Source organism: Ictidomys tridecemlineatus, chromosome 11 (genome assembly GCF_052094955.1).
Source record: "Ictidomys tridecemlineatus isolate mIctTri1 chromosome 11, mIctTri1.hap1, whole genome shotgun sequence".
NCBI classification, from domain to species: domain Eukaryota; kingdom Metazoa; phylum Chordata; class Mammalia; order Rodentia; family Sciuridae; genus Ictidomys; species Ictidomys tridecemlineatus.
Window position 1 is genome coordinate 122,687,831 of NC_135487.1, and position 26,585 is coordinate 122,714,415.

Genomic DNA, 26,585 nt, shown 5'->3' on the forward strand with positions numbered 1-26,585 from the left:
GACAGTTATGGGTCCTGTGGGGGGCAGTCTCTGGCTGGCCAGCTAAATAAGACTCTTCAATTTGGACAAAACTGGGACTTGGTGTGTGTTCTGAGTAACCTGTCCCACCACAATACCTGCTTCCCTGTTGGCGGAAAGAGCACATCACACAACTCGGCAACTGTTGAGATTGCAAGATGTGGTTTATTATGCAGTGTAATCCTCGGCATAGCATAAGTATGGACTTAGCCTCTGAGTCTAGAGTTGCTGATTTTTACAGTTAAACCTTGATTGTCTCCTTAGTGTCATTCTGTACCTTAGGTTTACAAGTCTCCATTTATAAGATGAAAATGGTACTTTCTGATTGGCATGAGACACAACTGTAGCTCTCCCCAAATTCTGTCCACCTCTCTCCTGACCTTTTCCCAGGAACCAATCACAGTTTTCTTTGGATGCATTTCTGAGATTAAATGTCAACTATGTTGGCAGGTTGCCCTGGGATAGATGACAGAAGTATTTCATGGGAACCGTCAGAAGGTGAAATATCTTTTTCTGACATTATGAAAAGGTTCAGGACTACAGATCGCTGCTGTGCCACCCTCTTGAAATGGCAAACTGCCCTCTTCGAGAACGGGCAGAGAAGTGTGGGCTTACTGTTATGGTCAGCTGAAGCTTGAGAAGAAGATTTCAAAAAGCCTCTGTCTCGTCCCCCACCCCAATTCCAAAGATTTTTCTCCACACGCTTTCTTTAAAATGTTCCCTCTGTCTTTTTCATCCCTGTAATGAGCAGATGAAGACCTTACCTTCGTAAGGCCTGTGCTTTTGGTCAGAGCAGCCGGCCTGAGGATTCCAGGCAGGTGAGGAAGGGGCAGGCAAGGTCAGAAGCAATGCCAAGAGAAGGTCATCTTTCCCAGCAGGGAAATCAACAGCTATATCTTAGGACAGGTGCAGGGGTGGGCGTGCTTGACTCCAAGAACAAGGCGTCTCTGCAGTACTCAGACTCCCCAGAGACTGAGGACCAGTGTGACCACCAGGATAATCAGGGGCCAGGGGGACAAGCAGGGGCACGTGGGGCCAGTGGGAGCCAGGTCAAGCATCAAGGCCAGGATACTGTCCTGTAAAGACAAGAGGAACATGTAGTAAGGAGCGGGGACAGGCCTGCAAGAAATTATTCCCTTCAAGCTAAACTGGCTAAGGAAGCAGACTGGTGCTCAGAACAGGAAAGAGCTCAGCTACATGGATATCCCACACGGGTGGATGTCACCTGGGTCAGAATCTGGTGTAGTGTCCCAGGGGCCAATTGAACCAGTTCCCATGTGAGGCACAAACTGTACAGTTGTTCCTCTGTATCCACAGAAAATTGGTGCTAGGACCCTCAAGGATAGCAAAAAAAAAAAAAAAAAAGGATGCTCTAAACCCGTATGTAAAATGACATTGTAAAAATTTCCATTGAACTGAAGCACATCCTCCCATATATTCTAACTCATCTCTAAGTCTCTTATAATACCTACCACAATGTAAATGCCACATAAATAACTGTTATGCTATCTTGTTTAGGGAATAATGATAAGAAAATCCTGTGCATGTTCAGGACAGATGTGATTTCTTCTTTTTTTTTTTTTTCAGTAGAGTAATTGAATCCTTTATTCTATTTTGAAAGAACATCAATATGGAATAAAAAGCCAAAGTGTACCAGAAATAAAGTTGGTGACGCATCAAATATGCATTTTCAATTCACGGTTGGTTGAAGCCACAGATGCAGAAGCCATGGAAACAGAGGGCCAACTGTGTTCATGTCTTACACAAAAGTCTTTGAGGGATAGTGTCTATTTTACAGATGAAAACACTGAAGTTGAGAGTAGTTTAGTGACTGCATAAAATTTAACAATTTCAAAGTAGCAGCAGCAGATGTAAACGTTGGCCTATTACCACTAAATCTGTCCTTTCCTAGGCATTAACTGTTCCCCGTATTTCTTGGTTAAATATCAGCTCTTCCCTAGCTGCAGCTTTATAGCTTAGCTAAAGAGACCTGCACAGTGGGTCCCCTCTCTAATTCCACAAATGGGCTTCCGACTTGTGACTCTCTTGAGTCAGCCACCCAGAGACCCAGAGGCTACACTCGGACTCCCTGACCCAAGTTGGGACAGGGCTTCCTCCTGCATACTCCCTTTAGGGGTCTATTTCAGGTCTTGTTCTCTCCAATAAGACTCCCAAGGACTTTCTTAGAGTGCCCTTGCCCATAGCCTCAAGGCCACTGGAAATAAAATCTGGGGAGTAACAAAAAAAAAGAATGAGGTGGGAGCATCTGCCAGGTTCAGACTTAGCCTTTGAGGACTGAAGAGAACTAACCCTGAATCGAGAGGAAAGCTGGGTCGTTATGGTTCTGCTATGTGATATGGAAACAATTTTGATGATTTTGAAAAGCGGCTTATATCCTTTCACACTTTTGTTCACACTTAATATAAAGATGTTGATCCAATAATTTTCAAGACACATTCAGACTGTATTTTTTATTATATCTCAGCCCGATTCCTCTAGAAAAAAATAAAAACCAAATATATATATATATATCAGAAAGCCTCAGTCTTATCCCTGGAAATAGCCACAGAGTAAGGAAGGATTATGAGCAGCTCTGTGGCATAGGCAGAGCCACCCTTGTCCCCAGACTTCACCCCACCAACCCTTCTTCCTGCATTGTCCCCCACGTCAGCCCTACAGGACTCACCTGAGCAGATCACAGCCACATCTTCTTTATGGGTACAGTCATGATACCCCCAAAACCTGTGTTTGCACTGCTCCAGGGACTGCTCCTGCCCTGAGCAACGAACATCATCCAGCCAGATGCGGCCAACCCCAGGGCCGTAGGTTTTCCGGGCTTTGAAGGGTAGAGAGAGGGGTTCCCCACAGCCCAGTTGCTTGCACACCACTCGGTCCTCCTTTCCTCCCCAGCCGTCATCACAGACAGAGCCCCACACGCCCTTGTGCAGCACTTCCAGTCTCCCAGAGCACTGATTATCTCTTCCTACCAGCCTCAGGTCAAAGGCATCTGCAGGGTGGAGGAGGAAGTTGGAGATTGGAGAGAAAAAGGGAAAAGAGAAAAAAATAAGATCACAGGTTGGGGTGGTGGCTCGGCGGCAGAGCATTCTCCTAGCACCTGCAAGGCCCTGGGTTGGACCCTCAGCATCACATAAAAATAAATAAATAAAATAAAGGTGTTATGTCCAGCTACAAGTAAAAATTAAATATTTTTTTTAAAAAAGATCATCTGCATCCTCCCCAACCAAACCCCATCAGCACATCTGAAACCCTCCACGTGTTTCTGTGACTGCAGTTGCTCTCCACCGCTCCATCAGCTTTCAACCCCTGTGGCCAGGTATGTTCCTTCAGCTAGGATCTTTTTGCTTCCCCTACCTATTTTATAAATCTAATATTTATAAATGGCTTTCTGGTAGTTTTTTAAAACTGAAGAACTTAACAGATACAGAGTAATGTGCTGTGCTCTATCATATGGAATTCAGTATGATAACAGTTCATATTAATATAGCACATAATATTGCTTAAAACGTTTTAAGCATTTCACATTCAAAGAAGTTATTTTTAAAAAATTTCTTTTTTTGGGGGGGGTGGTATTGGGGATTGAACCCAGTAGTGCTCTACAATGGAGCTACATTTGGAGTCCTTTTTACTTTTTATCTTGAGACAGGGTCTTACTAAGCTGCCCAGGCTGGCCTTGAACTTGGGATCCTCCTGCCTCAGCCTTTCAGGTAGATGGGATTCCAGGTGTGCATCACCATGCCCAGCACTGAAAGGCAGCTATTGTAATTGCCATTTTAAGAGAATTGACAGTCAGCACAATAGATTGGCAGGGATCCTCTGGTGCAGGAGTCCTTCTGGAGAATAATGCTGAATGGAATTCCATTTAACCTCACCCATGACCTTGGTCTCTGGATGTGCGAGCATCACCTTCCATTACCTTCACATTCCACCCACGCGTCCTCGTCGTGCGTGCAGTTGTGCTTCTCCCAAGGCCCAGAGGGGCAATCCTGAAGGGCTGCTTCTCTTCCCGAGCAGAACATCTCCCTCTCCCAGATGGGTCCTTGGCCCTGGGCAGCCTTGTTACAGTGGCTGTGGGTCTGCAGGGCCCTGCCGCACCCCAGTTGCCGGCACACCACCTTCGCAGCCCGGAGGTCCCAGCCTGTTTTGCACACGGTGCTCCACTGGCCCTCATACTGCACCTCCACTCGCCCCTTGCAAGGCCCAGGGCCACCGACCAGCCGCACACTTTCTGGGACTGGAGACAAATCTGGGTCTGCGAAGCAAAAACAGGAAGGGTCTACTCCCTGCAAGCACAGGGTCGTCTCAGAAAAGGGGGCTCACTGCCCAGGGGCTGTTTCTGGTGTTCAGTACCCTGTGCACTGGACTGCGAGGCACTGACCAACCAGTGCTCGGGGAGAAGTGAGGGAGCCAATCAAGGAAGCGCATGCTCACCCCAGGGCGAGTCATTATCGTGGCCTTTTACTCTTTCAAATTGTTTTCCCATTCAACTCCTCATTGCTCTTCCCAAGAGACAGAGGCAAAATAAATTTATATATATATATGGAACATTTATATTATATTATATGTATAGTATAATTATATTACATGTAAAATTTATATTATTATAATAATGATGCATAAATAATATATAAGTATATTTATAATTATAATATACTATAAATATACATGTTTTTACATATTATAAATTCATTATGTATTATGTATTAAAATATAGCATATGTATTTTGATATTGGGTATTGAACCCAAAGGCACTCTACCACTGAGCTATATCCACAGTCCTTTTTATATATGATAAATATAGTATATATTTTAATACATAATTACTATGTATCATATATTACTATAATCACACACAAAATATTTTAATACATTATTATACATATATCTATGTATAAACAATGAATTTACATTAAATATTATATCAGACATTATAAATAAAATGTGTATATTACATAATTACTACACAGGATATATAATCCATTTATGTCATAATTAATATATAATAAGTATTGATCATTTTTTATAATATGGAATTATAATAGTATAATATATAATGTATATAATGTGTGTTTTCTATGTCATTATAACTGTATTATATATATTGTTTGTATATTAAATATATGTATTATTTATTTATATATAAATATATATGTATCACCTGTATATATGTGTGTATATACATACATTATACAGGTGATCAGATACATAAGCATATACACATAAAAGGTTAAAAAAAACTTTGGATTAAGTAGGAAGGTGGCATGTTCTTTATTTTATTTATTTATTTTATGTGGTGCTGATGATTCACCCCAGTGCCTCACACGTGCACGGCAAGTGCTCCACCCCTGAGCCCCAGCCCCAGACTAGTAAAAAGCATTTGGGTTCAATGTTGACATTAACCAAGTATTCCAGATCAGTGCTTCCAACCCTCACCAATCCTCAGTCTTTCTAACTTATAGCATTAAGGCAAAAAGTGATTGTTTCTCTGATAAATTCTGTGGGGAGACAGAGAAGGAGGAGACATAGACTCGCCTCTCATAAATCACAGGAGGAGAAAAGATACACAGAGACACAGAAAATATTAAAAGCACATAGAAAGCAAACGTTTACTCTCTCTGTGTATGGAAATAAAGGAATACAGATCCATGAGTGTGTCTATCAGTCTATCATCTCTCTAAGATTGTGTTGCTTTCCTCTGAGCCTCCCCTGTCTACCTGACCGCAGGCAGACTTCTTGAGAACTGGAACTATCAAAAAAGCACAGATGACATCTTGGGGGCTCATCTCTTCACCCACGACTTCAGGCCCAGCCCCAGGTATAAGATACACCAGTCAACAAGGGTTTAGTGGTTGCACGATCTGTGCATATTTTTTTTTCATGTATAAAAATAAGAGAAATACGTTCTCATTTCTATTTAAACTTAAAAAAAAAAAAGCACTAATACAACCAAGTCACAGTAACATTCTAAGGGAGGATGATCTATCTCCAGAGTTGAGAGTTAAGAAAGCGTGGGTGAGACGAGAGGACAGGGAGGCCGTTACCGCTGTGTGGAAGTCCACGACAGGGAATCAAATCCAACAAGAGTGGCCAGGGCGGGGTACGGGCAGCTGGCAGAGGCCCTCGAGCCTTGCGCTACTTACTCTGGCAAATTGCGCCGGCATCCTCGTCGTGTGAGCAGCCATAGACATCTTCGTCCTGCTCACACTGAGCCAGGGTGTCTTCCATTCCGCTGCACCTGACCCCTTGGATGAGGACTTCCTGCCCTTTGTCTGTGTATGGCCCATATAAACGACCACTGGGGGTCTTCTTGGCTGCTCCACAGCCCAGCTCCCGGCACAGCACGGCCACATCCTTCAGGTCCCAGCCGTCATCACACACGGTGCCCCACTGGCCGTTCCGTTCCACCTCCACTCTCCCTTCACAGCGGTGGGGACCCCCCACCAGCCGCACTCTGGATGTCTCTGCAAAGAGACGGGAGGTTGGATGGAGATGCGGGAGGAGGGCAGAGGATGCTCAGGGACACCTCCACCCTGCACAGAAGGTGTGGGGAGTTGCTGCAGGCTGGACGGCGGGGGCCGCGTGAGCCTTGGCTCCGCTTCTGCCCGCTGCTGTTTTCACCTGCTGCCTTCCTGCTGGGCGCTTTCGCGGGTCGCTGTCAGTGCACGCCGGCTTGCGATGCTGCAATCCGGCTGAGCACAAAAACACAAGCCAGATGGAACTGAAACAAAGTTTTATTTTGTGAGAGGCCGTGTGCGTCCCCCTAACAAGCCGGTCCACACACCCACACACGTGTGTCCCTACCGGACCCGGGGGCTCCACTTCCCCCGGAACACCCTCCTACCATCCTTCCCCAACCAATGGGAACTCTCCAGGAGTCTTGTAACTTGAGTCCCCAAATGGGCCTAAGTGAACAGTAGGAGCCCAATTTCCATATGAATGTAATACTTTGCAGTGGCTCCTAGCATCTGCCCCCTTCTGTTTAATTAAGCAATGGCAATGTGGCTAGGGACCGTGCCTGGTAGGTTGTCCAATTTAACATGTGGTTCTTACCCGTCATGGGAGAACTGACTTTTACACGTCAGTTTCCTGTCTTAGGTTGAATCCACTGTAATCAGATCAACCCGTCACTGACTACCGGTCTAGCATAGCCATGCTTGTGGATAGGCCTAAGCACCAGTGGGGGGGTGAGGTTCTTGCCTCACCTCTGTTGGCCCCCAAATTTAACTTTGGTGCCAGTGGGGGGGTGAGGTTCTTGCCTCACCTCTGTTGGCCCCCAAGTTTTAGACCATCACTAGTAGAAGGGAGGAAGATACAGAAATGCCACGACACCAAGCCAATTGACGGCTCCTTAGGAAGAACAGTAACACTGGTGACACAGCAGCTAAGATATTTCAGCACTACCATAATTCACTGTATCAACAAATAGAGCACAATGCATACAGGTGATACATAGTCCAGGCAAGTTGTGTAAGCAGTTCAAAGTGGAGGAGTCTATCAATATGTCCATTTCCTCCCAAAGTAAATTAAGTCCTTGATTGAGCAGTTCAAAGTGGAGGAGTCTGTCAATATGTCCATTTTCTCCCAAAGTAAATTAAGTCCTTGATTGAGGATACTTATTGAGTTATATTGATTGATGTATCAGTTTATATAGTTTACTGTGATAGCTATCATAGAAGTTGTAGTTTGGTTTTATCTTAGTCTTCACCGGCATTGGGATGGAGATGGGAATTCTGGCCATGGTGCTAAAGAGACATTATCTTGAACAGAATTGTTAAATATAATGAAAAGGAAAGGTGAAAGTAAACAAACAGATCTGTTAACCACCTTTAAAAGCAAAATTTATAACAGCTGTTTACCTAATTTAAATTAAACCATATAAGTCACGTGATTTTTTTTTTTTTTTTTTTTTTTTTTTTTTTTTTTTTTGGATCCATTTATATCTATTTATACATGAGCGCTCCTTATAAATGAAATATGGACATACACACATACAGACATACAACACAAAACAGTGCATACATAACATAGAACATATAGGACAATAGTAAATAAAGGCCTTGTAGCTATACCTAGGTGAAATCTCCATTGCAATGTTTAAAAACTTTACAGTTAAAAAAAAATAAAACACAGTCAAAAAATAAAACTGATCAGAAAAACATTAACCTAGGTTTGTATGAGCTCAAAAAGAAAGAGAAAATAAATAAATAAATAAAATAGAACCTTATGATGTGGGAAAAATGTAATAATAAAATAGATATTGAAAAAGGCACCGTGGTAAATCACTGTTGTAGATGTAAGAATAGCCAAGCTGGAGCTCTGGATATCAGCTGTTATGGATTTGAGTCAAATCATCTTCTTTTTCTGTAGAAATTGTTTTAGTTAATCTCTCTGGAATCCAAATTGGTTGCTGTTCCTCCTGTGGAAAAACACAGACGGAGCCCCGACTCCAGACTATTACTGGGTCCGGACCTTTCCATTGTCCTGTTAGAATATCTTTCCAAAGTACCTTAGGCTTATGTACATTTTTCGGATACATATGTCTTTCCGCAGCACTAAGTCCTGATGAATCCAAATTTAGAAAGTTTAGAGTAAAAAGGGTTATTTTAAGTTTATCTTTGGGGGATATATACCCTTTTCCAATTCCTTCCTTTTGTTTTAATAAGTACATTTTAATAGTTTGATGAGCTCTTTCAACTATGCCTTGACCCTGTGGATTGTATGGGATTCCTGTTATATGAGTAATGCCAAATGATGAGCAAAATTGTTTAAAAGAGTTAGACGTATAACCAGGAGCGTTATCAGTTTTTAACTGTTTAGGAACACCCACAGTGGCAAAATTTTGTAAGCAATGAGCTATAACATCTTTAGTTTTTTCTCCGGCATGAAGGGAGCCCATTAAAAATCCAGAAGAAGTATCAACTGTAACATGTAAATATTTTAATTTTCCAAATTCTGGCAAGTGTGTAACGTCCATCTGCCAAATATGGTTAGGTATCAGTCCTCTAGGATTGACTCCAAGATTAACTTGTGGTAAAAATGTCACACAATTTTGACATTGTTTTATTATATGTCTGGCTTGTTCCTTAGTTATTTTAAAACGTTTTTGTAAGGTATTAGCATTGACATGGAACCTTTTATGAAAATTTATAGCTTCTTCTATTGTGGAGAAAATATGTATGTCATGTGTAGATTTATCTGCTAGTTCATTACCCAAACTAAGGGCTCCAGGCAACCCTGTATGTGCCCTGATATGTCCAATAAAGAATGGATCTTTTCTGTCCCAGATTAGAGTTTGTATAGCAGAAAACAAAGAGAAAACAGTAGAGGAAGGAGAAATCCTACCAGCATCTTCAAGGGATGCTATAGCATTAACTACATACTGGCTATCAGAGAATAAATTAAATACAGAATCTTTGAACATCATAAAAGCTTGTAATACTGCATTGAGCTCTACCTTTTGAGCTGATTGTTTGGGTACTAAAAATGTAAAAGTTTGATCAGGGGTAACTACCGCTGCTGTACCATTGTTTGACCCATCAGTGAATATATTTGGAGCATTCATGATAGGGTTTTTTTTTGTCATTTTAGGAAAAACTACAGGATGCTTAGACCAAAAGGACAACAAGGGATTAGATGGCAAGTGATTATCAAATGAGACACTAGATTTACACATGATTATTGCCCAAGTATTTAACTCATTAGCTAACTCATCAATTTGATCCATAGTATATGGAGTAATAATTTTATTGGGAGAAATCCCAAACACTCCCTTCGCTGCTTTTATCCCTTTGAGTATTAATTGTCCTACAGCCTCAGGATATCTAGTAAGAATAGTATTAGGGGAATACGATAAATGTATCCACAATAATGGACCTTCTTGCCAAAATACTCCTGTAGGAATATTTTTTGTTGGTAGTACAATAAATAATAAAGGCAAACTTATATCAATTCTATCCAAATGCATATTTTCCATATATGTTTCAATGATTTTTAATGCCTTTCTTGCTTCAGGCGTTAACATGCGGGGTGAATTTGGATCTGATGGACCTTTTAGGATATCAAATAAGGGTCCTAATTCTCCTGTTGGTATGCCTAGGTAAGGCCTTATCCAGTTTATGTCTCCCAATAATTTTTGAAAGTCATTAAGTGATTTGAGTTGATCTACTCGTATTTGAATTTTTGGTGGACGGACCATGGTTGAGGATAATAAAACTCCTAAATAATTAATTGGAAAATTTAATTGTACTTTATCTATTGCTATGTCTAGATTATAATTTTTTAGTAAGTTTGTAAGTGTGGCATAACATTCTAGCAATGTGTTCTTATCTTTATGTGCTAATAACACATCATCCATATAGTGAAATATTTGTAGTTCAGGATTTTGATTTCTAAGTGGCTGGATTGCTTTATTAACATAAATTTGACACATAGTCGGGCTGTTCGCCATCCCCTGGGGTAAAACTTTCCACTCATATCTCTGATCAGGACCTTCATGATTTAGTGCAGGGATAGTAAATGCAAAATGTGGACTATCCTCGGGATGAATTGGAATTGAAAAGAAACAATCCTTAATATCTATAGTTAACACATGCCAGGTTTTTGGTAAAGCAGACAATTGGGGAATCCCTGATTGAGCAGGTCCCATAATAACCATCTCATTATTAATGGCTCTTAAATCTTGTAATAATCTCCATTTACCAGATTTCTTTTTAATGACAAAAATGGGAGTATTATGGGGAGATACGGAAGGTTGTAAATGTCCTTCCGCTAATTGTTGTTTGACCAGATCGTGGGCTACTTGTATCTTTTCTTTAGTCAGGGGCCACTGAGGAACCCACACTGGTCTTTCTGATTTCCATGTAATTTTGATTGTCTCAGTGGCCCTTTTTGAAAACCCAATCCATGTTTATTTATTTCTTGATCTATTTGAATTGGTGCTATCATATCTTGATCTTGTTTCCTTAATCCTTTTTCTTTTCTAAAGCCTTGTTTAGCCCTACTAGTGGGCGCGTTAGAATTGACGTTATTTGTTAATGTCAATCCTAATTGATCTAGGACATCCCGTCCCCATAAATTTATGGGAAGATGGTCCAATACATAAGGCTGTATAGTTCCTTCACATCCTTCAGGATCCCTCCAATCTAATACCATAGCACTTCTATGGGGGTTAGTTGCCACTCCTAGGCCTCGAAGCGTTTGAGTGGCTTGTTGCAATGGCCAGTGCTTTGGCCATTCCTGACGAGATATGATGCTGAGGTCAGCACCTGTGTCCAGCAGCCCATTAAAATCATGTCCTTGAATATTTAATTTTAGCATTGGGCGAGAATCTAAATTTAAAGAAAGCATAGCCCAATCTACACCTGTGGAGCCTAATCCCTTGGAACCTCTTTCTACATTACAACTGGAAAATTCATCATGTAGGCTGGGTATTATTAATAACTGTGCTATTCTATCTCCTGATGAAATTACGGATATACCTCTTGGAGAACTGGCTATAATTTTTATTTCACCCTCATAATCGGGATCAATTACCCCAGGACTTATCATAAGTCCTTTTAGTGTAGAAGAACTGCGTCCTAATAATAAGCCTACTGTTCCTTGGGGAAGAGGTCCTTTTATTCCTGTGGGAATGATTTGAACTCCCATCTCTGGAGTTAATACTGCTCTGGCAGAGGCACAGATGTCCAACCCTGCGCTCCCTCTAGTTTGTCTGATGAGGGATCTGATGGATAGTGCGTCCTGGGCACTACCTTGATGGTGCTGCTGGGTTCCTCCATTGCCCCGTATATTTGTGGCTTTGGGCCCCGGGGCATTGGGCCCTCCAATTCGTTTTTTGACAACGGGGCCTGATACCTTTCTCCACGATATTGTGGGTAGACACTTGGTCTTTGTCCATTTTTTGATAACGGAATACCCTCTATGGTGGTTTGAGAACGGCATTCATTAGCCCAATGTCTCCCTCTATGGCATCGTGGGCAAATACCCGGGATTCTACTCCTTTGATACCTAGCTTTGTTAAACCCTCCTCCTATGGGGCAATTTCTTTTAAAATGTCCTTTCTGATTGCAATTATAGCATGTTTTTGGTTTGGTATCTAAAGCCTGTTTTACTTCAGCTGCCATGACTTGTCCTTGTTCATCAATGTCGCTACATAATTTAATATATGTGTTTAAATCTCCATGTTTCCACGGTCTAATGACCTCTTTGCAGCAACGATTTGCTTGGTCATAAGCCAGTTGTTTTATAAATGGCATTGCCTGTTCTGTATTTTCAAATGTCTTAGAGGCTGTTTCAATAAGTCTAGCTACAAAGTCAGCGTAGGGCTCATTAACTCCTTGTGTTATCTTAGATAGTTGACCTTGTAAATCCCCTTGTCCCTTCAAAGTTTTCCATGCCTTAATTGCATTCATAGTGATCTGAGCGTATACGCCAGGATCATATCTAATCTGTTGCCTCTGACCCTCATAAGGTCCTTTCCCCAATAGCATTTGAGAATCTCTTTCAGGATAACCTGCTGCTGCATTTCGCCTAGCTGTCTCCCTGCAAAATTCCTCATTGGCAATTTTCCATAATAAATATTGTCCTCCATTTAGCACAGAGTGACACACGCTAGCCCAATCTTCTGGTGTTAAGTCCCAGCTGGTAATAGATTCGACCATTCTGACAGTAAAGGGAGCCGCAGGCCCGTAGGTTTGTACAGCTTCCTTTAATTGCTTTACTATTTTGAAATCTAAGGCACGGTAAACTCGTTCCCTTTCTTCTCCCCGCTCAACTACAGGGCATGCTAACTTTTGGGGTCCTGCCTCAGGATTCTGTTCATCACCTATGGAAACTGAGGGCTGCTCAGCTACAGGTGAAGCTGTTGGTTGAATTACGCCCTCTGGTGATGGAACGGAGTTAGTACTAGCCTCCCTATCTGAGGGTCGTTTTTTCCCTAAGCTTGCCTTCTTCAATTTTTCTTCTGTCTGACTAGCTTGAGGGACCTTTTGTTTTGCTTGACCTAATAAGTTTTCTGCCATAGCCTGGACCTCTAACAATTTACTTAACAGTCTTTCGGTTTGTTTTTTACTAGATTCTAATCTACTATAAAGGTAACGTAACCCAATAAGGTAGGATAGAAGAAAGCCAAAACAGAATGAAACAGAAACGGAGAGGAGAAAAATGATTATATCAATTTTTTCTTTCTCAGGGCCGAATAACTTAAAACCTTGAGCCAACCATTTTTCCCAATTCGCCTGAAAAAATTGTAAGGCTAGAGAGCCTGAAATAAAAGCAGAATAAATCAAAACAAAAATACCCATTCTGTCGCCTTTCCTTAGGGGCGAGCGATATCACTCACCTATAAATTTTGGGCGTTCCCCGTACAAGGGCCACCAAAATGCTGCAGGCTGGACGGCGGGGGCCGCGTGAGCCTTGGCTCCGCTTCTGCCCGCTGCTGTTTTCACCTGCTGCCTTCCTGCTGGGCGCTTTCGCGGGTCGCTGTCAGTGCACGCCGGCTTGCGATGCTGCAATCCGGCTGAGCACAAAAACACAAGCCAGATGGAACTGAAACAAAGTTTTATTTTGTGAGAGGCCGTGTGCGTCCCCCTAACAAGCCGGTCCACACACCCACACACGTGTGTCCCTACCGGACCCGGGGGCTCCACTTCCCCCGGAACACCCTCCTACCATCCTTCCCCAACCAATGGGAACTCTCCAGGAGTCTTGTAACTTGAGTCCCCAAATGGGCCTAAGTGAACAGTAGGAGCCCAATTTCCATATGAATGTAATACTTTGCAGTGGCTCCTAGCAGGGAGTAGGGGACTAGACAGGAGGGGTCAGAAGGGAAGGGGAGGGAGACGCACTGGGGGACCCCATTCCTGAGTTCTGATTCTACCGCATCTTTAATTGCACCCTACCAAGAAATCCCCCTTCAAGGACCCAGACCTGACGGTAGCCTTTCACGCTGAAGATTAAGGGAAAGATCAGTCAGAGAGCCAGCAGAGTTGTGAGACTCTGATGGTCGGAACCAGGATAATCCATAGAGATACCATGTCCACCCCTGTACTCCACAAAGGAGGGAAAGGGTCCTCATGGAAGCGATGATCCGGTGGTCACACTGTCCAACAGTGAAAGCCCAGGACAGATCAGCTCTAAGTACTTAACTAGAGGATTTCGGGGGTCCAGGTGGGAGCAAGGCACCTCAGAGCCTCCGGACAAGTTCTGAGGAATGAGAACTCTGGGTATGGAAAAGATGAAGAGAAATTCTTTCCCTTCCACCACCGCACACAAGTGGAGGAGAAATGGCTGTGTCGAGTGACGAGGGAAGAACTCATCAGACATTGAATATTTGCTAAGCACCTACCACGTGTGGGGTGTTGTCTTATGAACTCAGAGAACAGTGATGACCAAGACAGAGAGGACTTCTATCCCCCAAGAGCTGATATTTAGAGGCTTAAAACAATCTCACCAAGTCTACGGTAGCCTCAAAGCAAGAGAGCAGAGAGCTGAATTTGCCACAGCTTTGTGTAATGGGACCATTAACTGAGAGACATGTCTGGGGTTCTAGAAAATGTCGCATTTGGACTTGTGGTCTCTGCCCTAATGGAATATGAACAGCTTAATAAGGGCCAATGTGGGTCACATGACTCCTGAGGAGCAGACTTCCCACTTCCTGTCTTAACTCTACAGACTCCCCAGAACATGAAATCAACCCAGAGGAGTGGTTAAGTGACAAAACTCCAATATGACTGAGTTTTAAACTACAGTGAGAAGTTCATGTCTGGTTTATTGATTTGTTTTTGCTTCATTTCCTTAATTGGTGGTGGGGAAACGGATACAAAGAATGAAGATTAGTTGGAAATGGTGGCACACACCTGTAAGCCCAGCATTTTGGGATACCGAGGCAGGAGGATTTTTTTTTTTTTGAGAGAGAGAGAGGGAGAATTTTAATATTTATTTAGTTTTCAGCGGACACAACATCTTTGTTTTGTATGTGGTGCTGAGGATCGAACCTGGGCCCCACACATGTCAGGCGAGTGCACGACCGCTTGAGCCACATCCCCAGCCCAATTTCAAAATTTTGAAAAGGCTGGGCACAGTGGCCCATGCCTATAATCCAGGCAGCTTGGGAGGCTGAGGCAGGAGGATTGTAGGTTCAAAGACAGCCTCAGCAATTTAACAAGACCCTTAACAACTCAGTGAGACGCTCTCTCAAAATAAAAACTAAAAAGGGCTGAAGATGTGTCTCAGGGGTAAAGCACCCCAGCGTTCAATCCCCCAGGACCAAAAAGAAAAATTAAACAAGGATGGCGACGAATCTCAGTGACACAGCACTCCTGGGTTCAATCCCTAGTACTGAAAAAAGAAAATAGAGATAGAATTTAAAATCATTTTAAAAAGTTTTTTAAAAAAAGATTTATACTTTTTACACATTTGAATTTAAAGCTTACTTATCTGAATAAAATATAATTCAAGAGAGTCACCTAGAAATGGCTTTGGGGTCATTGGATCTAGATTAGAGTCTGGATTGTTATTATTGTATACTCTGGAAAGAAGCTGCCTTCAGAATTATACACAGGTTATCGTTTTATTTTGGATTGTAAAATTCTCACTTTCAATGAATTTTTATTTTTTTTCCTTCTTTTTTTTGGGGGGGTGAGGTACCAGGGATTGAACTCAGGGCCACTCCACCACTGAGCCACACCCCCAGCCCTATTTTGTATTTTATTTAGAGACAGGGTCTCCCTGAGTTGCTTAGTGCCTCCTCTTTGCTGAGCCTGGCTTTGAACTCGCCATCCTCCTGTCTCAGCCTCCCCAGCCAGTGGGATTGCAGGCATCCACCACCACGCCTGGCCTGAATTTTCAGTTTCTATGAAGTAGACAAGAGCAGTTCCCAGGAAAGAAGAAACAAGCAGTGATGGCAATAGTAATAACCACCACCACCACAACAAAAGAAATTCAGCTGGAGGAAACAGAAAAGATGTTCAAGGAAAGAGTTGAGGGCTCCCCAGGGCGCGTGCCCGACACTAGCCTGCTTTATCAGCACAGAGCTCGAGAAAGACCCAGGGGTGGAGAGCAACATCCGGGGAAGGGGGAGGCTGTGACAAAAACAGTTGTCCTCCCACACTGGCAGTGAGGGACAGCCCTGAAGATCAAGAAAAAAAGAGCAAGTAATTTAAGCTTCTGGACAAGATCCCAGAAGGGGAACTCTAAGGAATCAAATTGCATCCGTCAGGGCAGAATCGGCCACCCCAATAGCAGATTTTGTAGCTGCCTCTCTCTCTCTGGCAAAGCCACCACCACCCAGTGAAAGCACAGAGTGGAGGAACGGTGCAAAAGCAGCTGGTAATCCACAAACAGCCTCCTTGGCTTTGGGCGGTCACAGCCTTCCACTCCTGCACACTCATTCCATGCACCCTTGCTCTCCTTGGGTGCACAGGGGTGTAGCGCCCAGATTCCTCCAGGAGGCAGCCGGTAGAGGCTGAGCTCCATCCTGCCCTCTACTGGTGAAGTCATGAACTTCACAGAAGCTGACGCATTTCTAATTCAAAAGTGCCAGGAAGTCTGGGAGGAGGACTGGATGTGCTGGAACCCATCAGGGCGCAAGAAGTTCATTCCCGAGTTACACCCCCCAGCCAGTGAAATGCCCCTGGGCTTGAAATGAAGCTATCTCGGGTTTTTTGGGGGATGCTGGCCAAGCTTCTCTGGCCACAGAGGCCAAGTGGGGAGAGAGGTTCGTTGGCTGGATAAAAACCATTCAAACCATTCTGGGCTCTGGAGTGGAAATCCACCCACACAAGACTGACAGAGTGGGATGGGAAACCTGAAAAGAAAGGTACTCGGCCTGTTTGGGACCATGGTCTCTTTTCATAGCCCAGGAACCTTCAAAATCTCCCCTCTCCTAATCCTAGAGGCCGCCCCGTCAGGACTCTTCCCCCCACCCCACCCCTTGGAAGTCTTACCTAAGAGGCCGGGTCCAGCGCACATGACTGAGGGGAGGAAAAAGAGGAAGTGAGTGAGACCCTCGAGTACATTTCCAGGGCTTTATTTTTAAAAATAGAACTCTCTAGAAGGCCCTTGCCAAACTTAAGGCAATAGATAGGGAACCTCCAAGATCCGTCCAGTTGTCACCTTCTCGTCCTGGGTCACAGTGTCCTTTGATGACCGCCCTCAGAGAACACTGGACACTGACTAGAAGCCAGAGGCCAATTCTGTCACAGTTGGCCCGGCCCTTTGCCACCACGGTGGTGTTGCTTCCAGCCCAGGTGAGGATCGGAGGGTCATAACTGCTGGAGTAGAAGTGTGGTAATGCACCCCCTTAGCTCTGCAGAAAAGAGCCCTGGGGCCCCCTGGAAAGATGCCCTGGTGGGGAAGGTCAAGGTTGCAGAGGGGCAGGGCAGAGAGTGGAGGGGAGTGGCGGGATCTGCCGGAGTTCAAGGACACCGCGTTCAGACTGGAGTTGGCAAACTCCTTCTTTCAAAGGCCAGATACTAAATATTTCAGGCTTTGAGGCCACAGGGTCTCTGACACAGCTATTCAGCTCTATCTTTACAACATGAGAGTCGCCATGTCCTTGTGGATACATGAACCCAGTTGTGTTCCGATACATCTTAATGTATGGAGACACAAATTTAAGTTCCATGTATTTTCATGTGTCATGAAATATTAGATTTTTTAAAAAAAAAATTTCCCCCACTGTTAAAAAATATAAAAGCCATTCTCAACGGGTAGGCTGTAGGTTACTGACTATAGATTAACGGGTCAGAAGCAGCTCAATGTTGAGTTTGGAATCTCCACATTTAAGCACCCAGTACATCTTTGGAACATCAAGCTTCTTCCCGTGAGATCTCCGTATAGTTGGATTCTTTTGTCCGATAGGCTCCCTCTTAGTGCTGTAAAGAATCCTGAACCCTGTGACCTTCAGTAGTCCCTGAGACCTTGGTATTTGCGACTGAAGAATTCACCCCCTCAATGGGTTTATGAAAGAGTGACTGAGAGTCTGTGGAACTCCATCCTCGGGCTTTCCAGGCAGAACCAAATATTTCAGTGGTTAACCCTGAAATATTTTCTTCTCTTAGTTTCCAGACTCTTTCTCATGAATCCCATGCCCTCCGTCTTTCTCACATGGCCACTCTCAGACTCGGTGAAGTCTTGTCTACGACTCTGGGAGACTCAAGGCGATATTGTACATATGTGATGAGCTGTTGCATAACCTCCCCCACAGAATTACACAGGGGAAGGAAAGTGTGAAGCCCGGTGTGCAGGTGCAAATGCGGGGTAGCTAGTGAGTAACTGGGAGCTCCTCCACAGGGTCAATAGCTGCAATAGCAGCTGCAGACCAGAAAGAATCCATGAAGGAGACCGGCCTGCAGGTGAGCTTGGGAGAGCCAGCAATGCACCCTGAGAGGCAGCATCAGCTGTCGGGTGCAGTGGGAAATGCAGGGATGCTAAATATGGCAAGTGCCCTACACGGGACACCCGAGTGCTACGTTGAAAGACTGTGGGCTTCAGCAATGCCTAGGTCATCAAGACAATAAAAATGAATGTGATCAACGAGGATAGAGGTTTATCCCATGCTGTTAGATGCCCTGTATTAGTTATCATATGAAACATCTCCTTTAAAAGAAAAAAAAAACTCTGAGAAACATAACATTAGTCTTACTGTATAGATTAGGGAGGTTTCAGAGAAATATGGTAATCTTCAAATTCACAAAGCTAAGAATTTGAAGAGCCAGGAGGGCTGGGGCTGCAGCTCAGTGGCAGAGTGCTTGCCCAGCACACATAACACCCTGGGTTCATAGTCCCAGTACAAGGAAGGAAGGAAGGAATCCAGGGGCCAGGATTAAAGCCTCCAGATCATTCATGCTAATCTGTAGACTCGCTAGGCAACGGGAAATTGGAGAAAATGAGAGAAACATTATGTGAAGCACCTTTCAGAGGAAATTAGACAAAATAGCCAATGAAAAGTGATTGTCTTATAGCAGTACCATCTTTCCTTGCTCTACCTGTTGCTACTTAGCATCTCACTCATTTGTCTTCTTATAATAGTATATTAGGGGGAAACAATGGAAAAGAGGAAGGGGAAAAATGTCATATATCTGTTGGTATAACTATGGGGCGATAGAAAAAAATCTGGCCATTAAAATATAAATTGGGTATGGATCAAGGGGTTTTTAGGGCTTAGAATAGGTAGAGAAAGAAAGGAGAAAGCCATCCTTCGAAGATATTTGAATCTGGGCAGGGAAAAGATTCTCCTAATGAAATTTCCGGAAAACCCTAAAATGTAAACCCACCGAAGCAAAGGTACTCACCAAGGATCAAGGAGAACAGCGGAGCCATCCCTCAGGTCGAAGATGACCAACTGAAACGCGGCTGGTAATAAGTCCCCAGGCAGCAGCATTCAGTTTGGGCCCCAAGTGTGCTCAGAGTAGGAAGAGAGGCAGGTCCCCTGTGCTGCAAGAGCTGTATCAGATGACCAGAAGCCAGTGGACTCGAGGGACAGAAATGATAGAGCTGGACTTGCTGAATTCAGCCTGTTCTAGATGAAGGAATGGGGCTGTAACCGGCAAAAAAAGATGCTGAAACAAACAAACAAACAAGAACAAAACCAGTCTGTCATGTCCGGATTCTGCTGCAAGTTTAGCTCCAGCCATCTCTGCTCCTGCCCCTTGCCCTTCCACAGAAAAAGGAGAGTGACCCAGTGTGGCCCTCTCTCATTAGAAGGTCAGGTAATGCCTAGTCTCTAAGGATGATTTTGGGGGGAAGTAGGAGAATTTAGATTTATTTCATAAAGAATATGGAAGCCAGAGGTCATGGAATAAATGCAGAGATCCCCTTGGAGCCACAGTAGAGTCCAGGTGGTGATGTCCACCTACAGAGTTGGCTTTCTTACCCTCACATGGGCTTCCCCACACTGGCCAGAGGGTCCAACAGGTCTGCCCTGCCTCTGTGCTTGTGCCCATCTTTCAAAACTGAGTGGCAATAGGTCCCTGTGGTGATGGGCTTCCTGATCACTGGACTCAGCTCCAGTGTTCTTTTTTTTTTTAACTTTATTTGTTTATTTAATTTGTTTAAGTGGTGCTGAGGATGGAACCCAGTGCCTCACACATGCTAGCTAGGCAAGCGCTCTACCGCTGGGCCACAACCCAGCCCCTCAAGTGTTCTTTACATCTATGATGGACAGAGATTGAGTAGCAAGACCCTCAGTGTTGCCAGGGCCCCGCTGCCTTGTTGAATTATTCAGCCGAGATTGAAAAGTGATTCAACTCCATTAGTTAAACATTTAACGCCACATGCTGACACAACCCCTGCTGTTTCAAGCAGGGTCATTGTCCCTCTACAGTGGAATGTCTTAGGTTCTTTGTAATACTCAGGTCACTTGACACGATGCTTGGTTCATTGCAGGCATTCATTTTTAAGCCTGTATTTCTTATTTACTTCTCTTATGTTCAAGAAAAAGTTTGGAGCAGCCTTGAGTGCCCGGTGACATGCTAGGTAGGGGGAGTATATGGATGAATGAGGTATAGTTTAGCACACCAGAAGAATAAGGATGAGTAATTGCAATCACACGCAAAAACTACTGTGAGACTGGAAAGTATAAGATGCTTTGCAGACACAGTGGGAAAAACGATTACCTCTGCTTGGAGCTAATTGGAGAAGAGTTCACTAAGAGCAGGAGTTAAAGGTGAGTAGAGTGGATAGTCAGAATAATATATATATATATTATATATATATATATATATATATATATATATGCAATGCATATGCAGATAAATGCAGCATTATCCATCTAAGGAATGACAGGTGGTTTGGAATGAATGGATCACGGTCTGATTGGTGCTCAGGGGTCATGGGTTATTGTTTACTGGTGTTATGGAAGATATATTATAAATGGGTTTGTAAATGCTAATTACTCACATTCTTCCCTCTCTAGTTTCTGTTTCAATGCAGTAACAGACGCAGAATTTAGAAGAGGCTCAAAATAGCAGCTTTACTATTTGATGAAGCCAAATTAGGAGGCAACTGGAATCCAAGATCCTATGCATTCGGCTCCATCCTTTAGGAGCATGATGTGGACAACTGACTTTACACTTGAAGGATGAAAGCCTTCATAAGACCTGTGAGCAGACAAGCCCAGGTCTCAGGATACGGAAATATATTTCTCCCCCTCTCACTTGGACAATTGAGTGAAAGAAGTGGGAAGGAAAGATAAAGCACTTTGCCCCAATAAAATATGTTACAGGGGTTGGGGATATAGCTCAGTTGATAGAGTGCTTGCCTTGCATGCACAGGGCCCTAGGTTCGATCCCCAGCACCAAATATATATATATATTTTATTTATTTATTTATTTATTTTACTGACAGAGTCAAGAACATTAAGAAGGGAAAGGAAGCCTCTGTAGCTGGAAAGGACATGATCCCAGAGGACATAAAGGACTAAAGGGTGTTGTGCATGTCAGAGCATGTGATCTGGCTATACAGCATGTAGGAGGACGTGGAATGGAGGTAGAGCCTAGGGAGTCACAGAGACCCAGGAGGAGAGCACTCTGTACCAGTCAGAGGTGCAGAGGAGATCTCAAACAGAAGGTATGAGACTTGCCCGACCGTCACGGTGTCTGGGGGTGAAATGGGCAGTAAGTCGCCTCATGTGAGCCAGGGAGGCTGTATTAGGCTAGAAGCTTCTAAAATGTAGCGAAGCTCTGAAATAAGTACTCAGAGGAAAAGGGGCCCTAGATAAAGACCAGGAGAAATTAATCCACTTTTCAGCATTGGGTTGTAAAGCCTGCATTGTGGGTGGCATCATAAAACCAGGGCTTCCAGCTGAGGCACCAACGCAAGTGGTTTCAAGGCTGCGCGAAGCCAGCAGGTGGGTTGCTACAAAGGGAAATCAGAAGCCCTGGAGAAAAGGACTTCAAGGAGGCAGGACTTGGGGAAAGAAGAGCATTGGGAAGTTCAAGGTCACGGAGGTGGCTCAGAGCCTGGAGAAGGCTGTTCAAGGTTTTAGAGGAGGAGCAGTTCCGGGCAATGAGAGGCCCAGCCAGGGGAGTGGAGGAGAATGAAGACGGAAGATTCAGGAGTGGAGAGGTTCAGGGAATGGAGAAGGGGTTCTCAGGAAGAGATTTGCCCAGAGAAGGGAGCTGGGCCAGGGGACACAGACTGACGGGGGAAGCTCAAAGCTGTGTGCTGTGGACAATTATGACAGCAACTGAAGCCACTCTCTCTGATACTGTCAGGAAGGCAAGCTCCACGTCCCGCTGGACTGGCATCAAGGTGAAATCCCTCCGGCAAATAGTGGTGACCATTGATAGTGGGCTTCGTGAGAACAGTGCAGAACATCTGAGTTGTCCCTCTGAATAGTCCCTGCGCCCGGCGCGCCCTAAATGGTTGACAGTTCCATGAATGCCTGAAGAGTGACCAGGCGGAGAGCATCGGTGAGCCCACAGATGTACCAGAAATGCCGTCTCTCGGCCCTGCCCTGCTGTCTTCTACGGTCCGCTGGGACTGACGTCCTGAGACGTTTATCAGGAAAACGGGGCGTCTCCTGGAGGAGCTTTCTAGGAGCAATTGACCCATAGTATTTTGCAACTGTACATGTTGCAGTCACATGCATGGCCTGTTAATAGGCACTCCATTACTTATGGCTGGTTGATTATTATTAATATTTTAAATCATCAAATTTTAGGGCTGTTTATTGCAAAAGATTCTAATCTCCTAAGAGGCGCTAATGACTTCTTAAAAGGCCAGCAGTGACCCTGTCATTCTGGAGACCCTTGTGGATGCTGAGGACAGACAGGATAGGACTGTGGTCTCCCCCGGGGGCACAGGAAACTCATAACTGTCTCCTCTTTGACAGGTGTTTGCAATGAGGGGTCCAGGAGGATGGAGGACAGGTGACAGTAGTACAAAGAGTAGACTCCACAGGGAGGAAAACCTATCAGCCTGGCTGTCCACTCTGCATCCAGCGAGCTGTCTATGTCCTGCTGGCACGAAAACTGGCCTTCACTGTCCTCGTGTTCCCAGTGTGTTCCATCCTGGAACTTCAAGCTGTACTTTTCTGGACTTAACTGAAATCATCCCTAAACAGAAGCGTTAAGCACAGAGGCCAAGCGCCTGGACGTTGGAGGTGGGCAGACCCGATTCCAGTTCACTTCAGTCACTTTCCAGCTGTGTGACCTCCAACAAGATACTCTGACCCATTCTTGGAACTTTGGTTGCGTAGGATTTATACTTTTTTTTTTTTTTTTTTTTGCTAAGATGATCAGTTTTCATTTCTGCCTTTTACTAAATATACATTTAACTAATTTAATCTTGCTTAATCCACCTTTGTGTTCCTCTTTTCACTGGAAATTCAAAAGTGATAGCAAAGCAAAGAGTTCACATGTTGGCACCTCAGAGAAGCACCAAGCAGGCGAGGCTGCCTCCCTCCCAAGGTGGCTTGGCCTTGCACAGGGCCTGCGTGTTCCAGGGCAGGGCTGCCCTGCTCCTGAATTTAGACTTCATGAAAGATAAAGCCCAGATTAACAGTCCACATTCTGATCATGTCAGAACAAATGGCTCAGCATAGGGCCATGGGAAGAGAGTCAAGAGGAGCTTTCTGAGAAGTTGGCCCCCGACTGGGAGGTGTCCCTGAGGTTACTGGACCTCACTGCACTATGCTGCTCCGGCCTGGAGGGGGTAGGGGTTGTACCAGTGGTGACATGAGAGTCCCCTAAGGAGTCACATGCACAGCTCACCCTGGTGCTTCCTCCCTAGCCTTGGGCATACTGAGCCGTGAAATTCCAGTCCCTCCTCACGGAGGGGTTGACTTGCATGACCAAGTGGACCCTGTCTGTGTACCCAGCCCTGAGTCCTCTTCTTCAGGGTCTGCAGATCCCCTTCTGCATCTGCATCATTCCTGTTGCCTGTGACCTGGGCAGGAACAGCTTCCCTTTCAACTCCTCCCTCTGCTTTTATTAACCAAAGCTTGGTTGGAAATGGAAGAGAAGGCAGAGATGGGAAGGATGTCTGAGAGCATGCAGGCCAGGAAGAATTCAAGACAGTGAAAGACTAAATTTCCAGTTGCTCTGAGGCTTGGAATTCAAGCAGTGGAGTGCTGCGTCTCAGCAAAGGGGTGAAAGACAGGATTCACTGGGGTTCAGTATTGGACAGAGTCTCCTAGAGACTCAGGAATTAGGGTCCTTGAACAAAGAACCAAGCTGGTTGTAGCAGCATCCCAGCAGCTGGTTCATCACAGAGGGGAGGGAACACACACACACACACACACACACACACACACACACACACACACAGAAACACAATGAACAAATTTGGCTTAAAATACCTATAGAACAGAAAAGCAGCCTCAGCTGATCCAGAACTGAGCTGATCCAGAGGCTGCCCAGTGAGCTGGTATTTGAAAAGCAGCCTGCCTTTCTCAGTTGGCAAGTGCAGAACTGGGGCAGGAGCCATGCTGAGGAGGCAGGAGCCTGGGAGACCACAGCACACGTCGCCATGTTGTCTCAGCCCCTACTGCGTGGCCTGTGGTGTACCTAGAAGAACATAAGTGAAGCAGGCACAGAGAAGATTGTCCCCATGGGGATTCAAGTCAGAGAGACCAAGAGGAGAGTAACTCACTTCCTTTGAATTCAATGATCAACTGAAGAGAGTGAGGAAACTGAGCAGGTGGGCGTGAATACCCTTGGGGATGAAGCCAGGAAGGGTTCTATTCATGGCAGTGGAAGGTTCCAGACCCTTGGAGGACTGGCTCCCCTGCTCTGGCAGTAGAACTCTTGGGAGGCTTCTGAGATCCAGACTTTCAGCAGAGATGAGCCTCTGCCTGCTCCCAATCCAGATCTGCTGATCCCATCTCTCTAGACTAGATTCTACCCAGCCTTGTTAGAGCTCTGTCCCCGCTGCCGAAGCTCCCCACTCTGAACTCTGCAGCAGCCCCCCTGGGAGCGCACCCACCTGGTCTGTCGGGACCAAACTCCAACAGACAGTACTTTCCATGTGCTTCCTCAGTGGAGAGAATTTTTTTGTTTTCATTGAGAATCGTGTGTGTGTGTGTGTGTGTGTGTGTGTGTGTGTGTGCGCGCGCGCGCGCGCACGAGTGCACACACACGCACGCTGATTGGTCTATGGATATAAAACCTGTAGGACAAGGAGAAAGGACAGCAGCCTGTGAACATCCCGCCAGCTTTATTCTCAGAACTCTCAAAGTTGGTAATAAGATTTTCAATGAAGCATCATTAATTTAACCATAGCTACTGATTATCTCCTGGGCATCAGGCACTGTCCTTGGCTGTCGGAAGGAGGAGGATATGAGTTCAAAATAAATTAATGACAATCTTTTCTTTTAAGACCCAAGTACTATATTTTCAATGCTGCAGTATAAATTTAAAAATTTTAAGAAAATTTTTATCCATAGTTCCTGTTATATTCCTATAATTATTAATACAGCCTCCATACTTAATGTTTGCTTAATATTAATACTTGATCCATCATTTACTATAACATTACTAATTATATGTAATATGATTATGATTTATAATTGGTTTAACATTGTAATTGCTATTATTTTTAATTACTATTCTGTTTTATTTATTTTTATTTGTTCTAATTAGTTGTACGTGAAAGTAGAATGCATTTTGACATATCAGACACAAATGGAGTACAACTTCTCATTCTTCTGGTTGTACCCAATGTAGAATCACACTGGTTGTATAATCATATATGCATATAGAGTAATAATGTCCAATTCATTCTACTCTCTTTCCTACCCCCATATCCCCTCCCCTCCCTCCACTCCCCTCTGTCTAACCACAAGTACATCTATTCTTCCTTAGCCTCCACCCCGCTATTGTGTGTTAGCATCCGCCTATCAGAGAAAACATTCGGCCTTTGGTTTGGAGGGGGATTGGCTTATTTCACTTAGCATGAAATCCTCCAGATCCATTAGTTTACTTGCAAATGCCATAATTTCATTTTCTTTAAGGCTGAGTAATATTCCATTGTGTATATATAAACTTTGTCACTTGAAAATTACCAGTAAGTTGAAAACCATGGCATAAAGTAAGCTCAGTAATATAAGTCCCTTCTGTAAATGGGGGCAAGGGATAAAACTCTCTGTGGATATAGATAAATTTAGCTGTAGATTCAGACACAGACCAAAGAATAGACACTGCTATCTTATATCTTGCTGGAAAAGAATCAAGATTCAATTTCAGTGAAACTGAGACTAGGTAACTTTGGAAAGAATTGAAATGCTTAGTGGGGATTTATTTGGTGTTTGTCACTGTTGTGAGGAGCTAATGTAGATTCTCATTTCTCCACTATAAAAATCTTTAGTATGTCTCTTAGTCATAAGTATGATTTTTCAAATGATCTCAGTTTGGGCAGAAGCACCAAAGCCTGGAACAATAAGTGCTAGAACATTTGTGCAAGACTTATTTAAAGAGTTAAATGGCTTACTGCCATCATTACTAGCTCCTCTTGCACATCTGTGCTTTATAATACTGAGCCAAGAATTCATCAAGTAATAAGAAATACGTAACAGGGAATTTCTTTAAGTAGAGTTTTTAGTGTACTG

The 26,585-nt window shown here is 44.1% G+C and overlaps 1 protein-coding gene and 1 long non-coding RNA gene across 2 annotated transcripts; one reads left to right on the forward strand and one right to left on the reverse strand.

The window, feature by feature from the left end:
• Positions 1 to 163: 163 nt before the first annotated feature.
• LOC144368397 (CD5 antigen-like) lies at positions 164 to 19,573 on the reverse strand. Its single transcript, XM_078027244.1, has 6 exons — positions 19,330 to 19,573; positions 16,981 to 17,007; positions 6,178 to 6,498; positions 3,953 to 4,288; positions 2,705 to 3,025; positions 164 to 1,094 (listed from the first exon to the last, which is right to left on the reverse strand). The coding sequence occupies exons 1-6, from the start codon at positions 19,355 to 19,357 to the stop codon at positions 1,069 to 1,071; spliced, it is 1,059 nt and encodes a 352-aa protein (XP_077883370.1). The 5' UTR covers positions 19,358 to 19,573; the 3' UTR covers positions 164 to 1,068.
• Positions 19,574 to 20,987: 1,414 nt separating this feature from the next.
• On the forward strand, positions 20,988 to 23,324 carry LOC144367802 (uncharacterized). The gene is made up of 2 exons (XR_013427290.1): positions 20,988 to 21,604; positions 22,872 to 23,324. It is a non-coding gene; the product is annotated as an uncharacterized LOC144367802 (long non-coding RNA).
• The last annotated feature ends 3,261 nt before the right edge of the window (positions 23,325 to 26,585 follow it).